Here is a 1,520-nt window from a genome sequence, read left to right on the forward strand (position 1 = left end):
ATACCAACAATGGCTTCTGGTCCGACCACCATTGTTCTTAGGATGTGAGAGACAGCGTTTTGACGCTACTGCAATGCACATTCACAAGATCACTGTTTTTGTATGAAATGGGAAAGATTTACGACTTTCTGGTACAGCCTATAGGCATCGCTGGGGGAACAATTGCTTTCTACACACAATAACCTTGTACAGATGTTATCGCACAAGGCATATAGTGATTGTTTGCAGTCATTGATCCAGCTTTAATTTAGCTCAAAGTTCGCAAACTTGCAACATTGATAATATCTCTAAATGAAAAAGAGCATATGCCGTTAGCATTGACGTCATTGCAGCGTTTTCTTGGGCTAACACTCAACAGATCTATCAAGAAATGAATCGAACGTGATGTCAGTCATTATTATAAAACGGAGGTGATGTATAGTGAAATACTTATAAAAACATCCGGTATGCGATAGAAAACATTCGACTGACCAAACTCTTGATTAACACCGTATGCTAAAAACCACACCTATGCACTTTAATTACCCACAATTTTCGAGCTTCGTCTGAATCCTATTTGCAGAAATGTTTGGTATCCAATAATTGTACCACACATACAATGGACCCATTTACGATCCCAAGTTCGTCATTTAGAGTAGTGACCTTGGCCTGTCCATCTCGGTCGGTGGATATCCCTGGTCTAAAAGTCTTTTTTTCGTGATTGACAGAGTATAGTCTGCTCGATCTACGAACCGTGAAAAGCTTCGAAGAGATGGCTCGCGTGCTGTCTTGCCGCTTCTTGCGTCTCAGCTGCAGCGAAGATGATCACCCGCTTTTCCGACACCAGTACGCCAGGTAAATTGACACATTAAACGTTTTATGACTGAAACAGCCAAATGCTAATTTCTCTTTGGACAGGTGCAATCGACAACGAGGCATCAAGGTTAATATTGCATTGTCGCTACTTCTTTTAGGATGACTCATTTTCTCTAGGTTTTGCTCAAGTAATTAGGCTCAGTGAGAATAAGGTGACTTTGACTAATGCGTACCGTGATTTGGTATTAGCTGTTACGATGTTTCCCGCATTGTTGTCCGGAGCACATGCCACGCTCCTACTGTGGTACCTCCGTACACGTAGAGGTGATGTTTAAAGAGAATTTGCCCACCGTCACTCAAAATAGTATTTTAGTCTGCGCTCGCTTCGAGCCTTCGAGGATAGATCCAAATTGGCCCATCAATAGGTCCAATACTTCATTAGAAATTGATACCCAGGAGGATGAGCGTAAATTGGAGCCTGGTGAGATTGTACCACTCCCCGTGAGTCTCTTAACCACGGAATGCTCGAAATTATATCAGACAGTGTGGATCCGGGCTGACAAAGAAGGGGACACAAAGCAAAGAGCATTTCCTGAGGTGAATATTGATTTGTTTCACCTAGCGTTGACTAAAGCACTTACATTAATGCAATTTTTCACATATCTGGTACAGAATTCTGTCCTTTATGTGCTCAATAATCACCGCTTTCCCAAATGGCAATACAG

At 42.0% G+C, this 1,520-nt stretch overlaps 1 protein-coding gene across 1 annotated transcript in view; it reads left to right on the top strand.

Annotated features, from left to right (window-relative positions):
* Positions 1 to 800: 800 nt before the first annotated feature.
* The window catches only part of PHALS_08119 (uncharacterized protein), a gene marked incomplete at both ends in the record, with an annotated part of 751 nt that continues 31 nt past the window's right edge, over positions 801 to 1,520 (top strand). The window contains 5 exons of the mRNA XM_024721704.1: positions 801 to 834; positions 898 to 922; positions 992 to 1,099; positions 1,161 to 1,392; positions 1,468 to 1,520. The exon at positions 1,468 to 1,520 is cut by the window's right edge and continues 31 nt beyond it. Of these exons, the coding sequence (XP_024586776.1) occupies positions 801 to 834; positions 898 to 922; positions 992 to 1,099; positions 1,161 to 1,392; positions 1,468 to 1,520 (452 nt within the window). The remainder of the gene's footprint in view (positions 835 to 897; positions 923 to 991; positions 1,100 to 1,160; positions 1,393 to 1,467) is intronic.

The sequence above is a fragment of the Plasmopara halstedii genome (assembly GCF_900000015.1).
Source record: "Plasmopara halstedii genome assembly, contig: Scaffold_3156, whole genome shotgun sequence".
In the NCBI taxonomy this organism is placed as follows: domain Eukaryota; phylum Oomycota; class Peronosporomycetes; order Peronosporales; family Peronosporaceae; genus Plasmopara; species Plasmopara halstedii.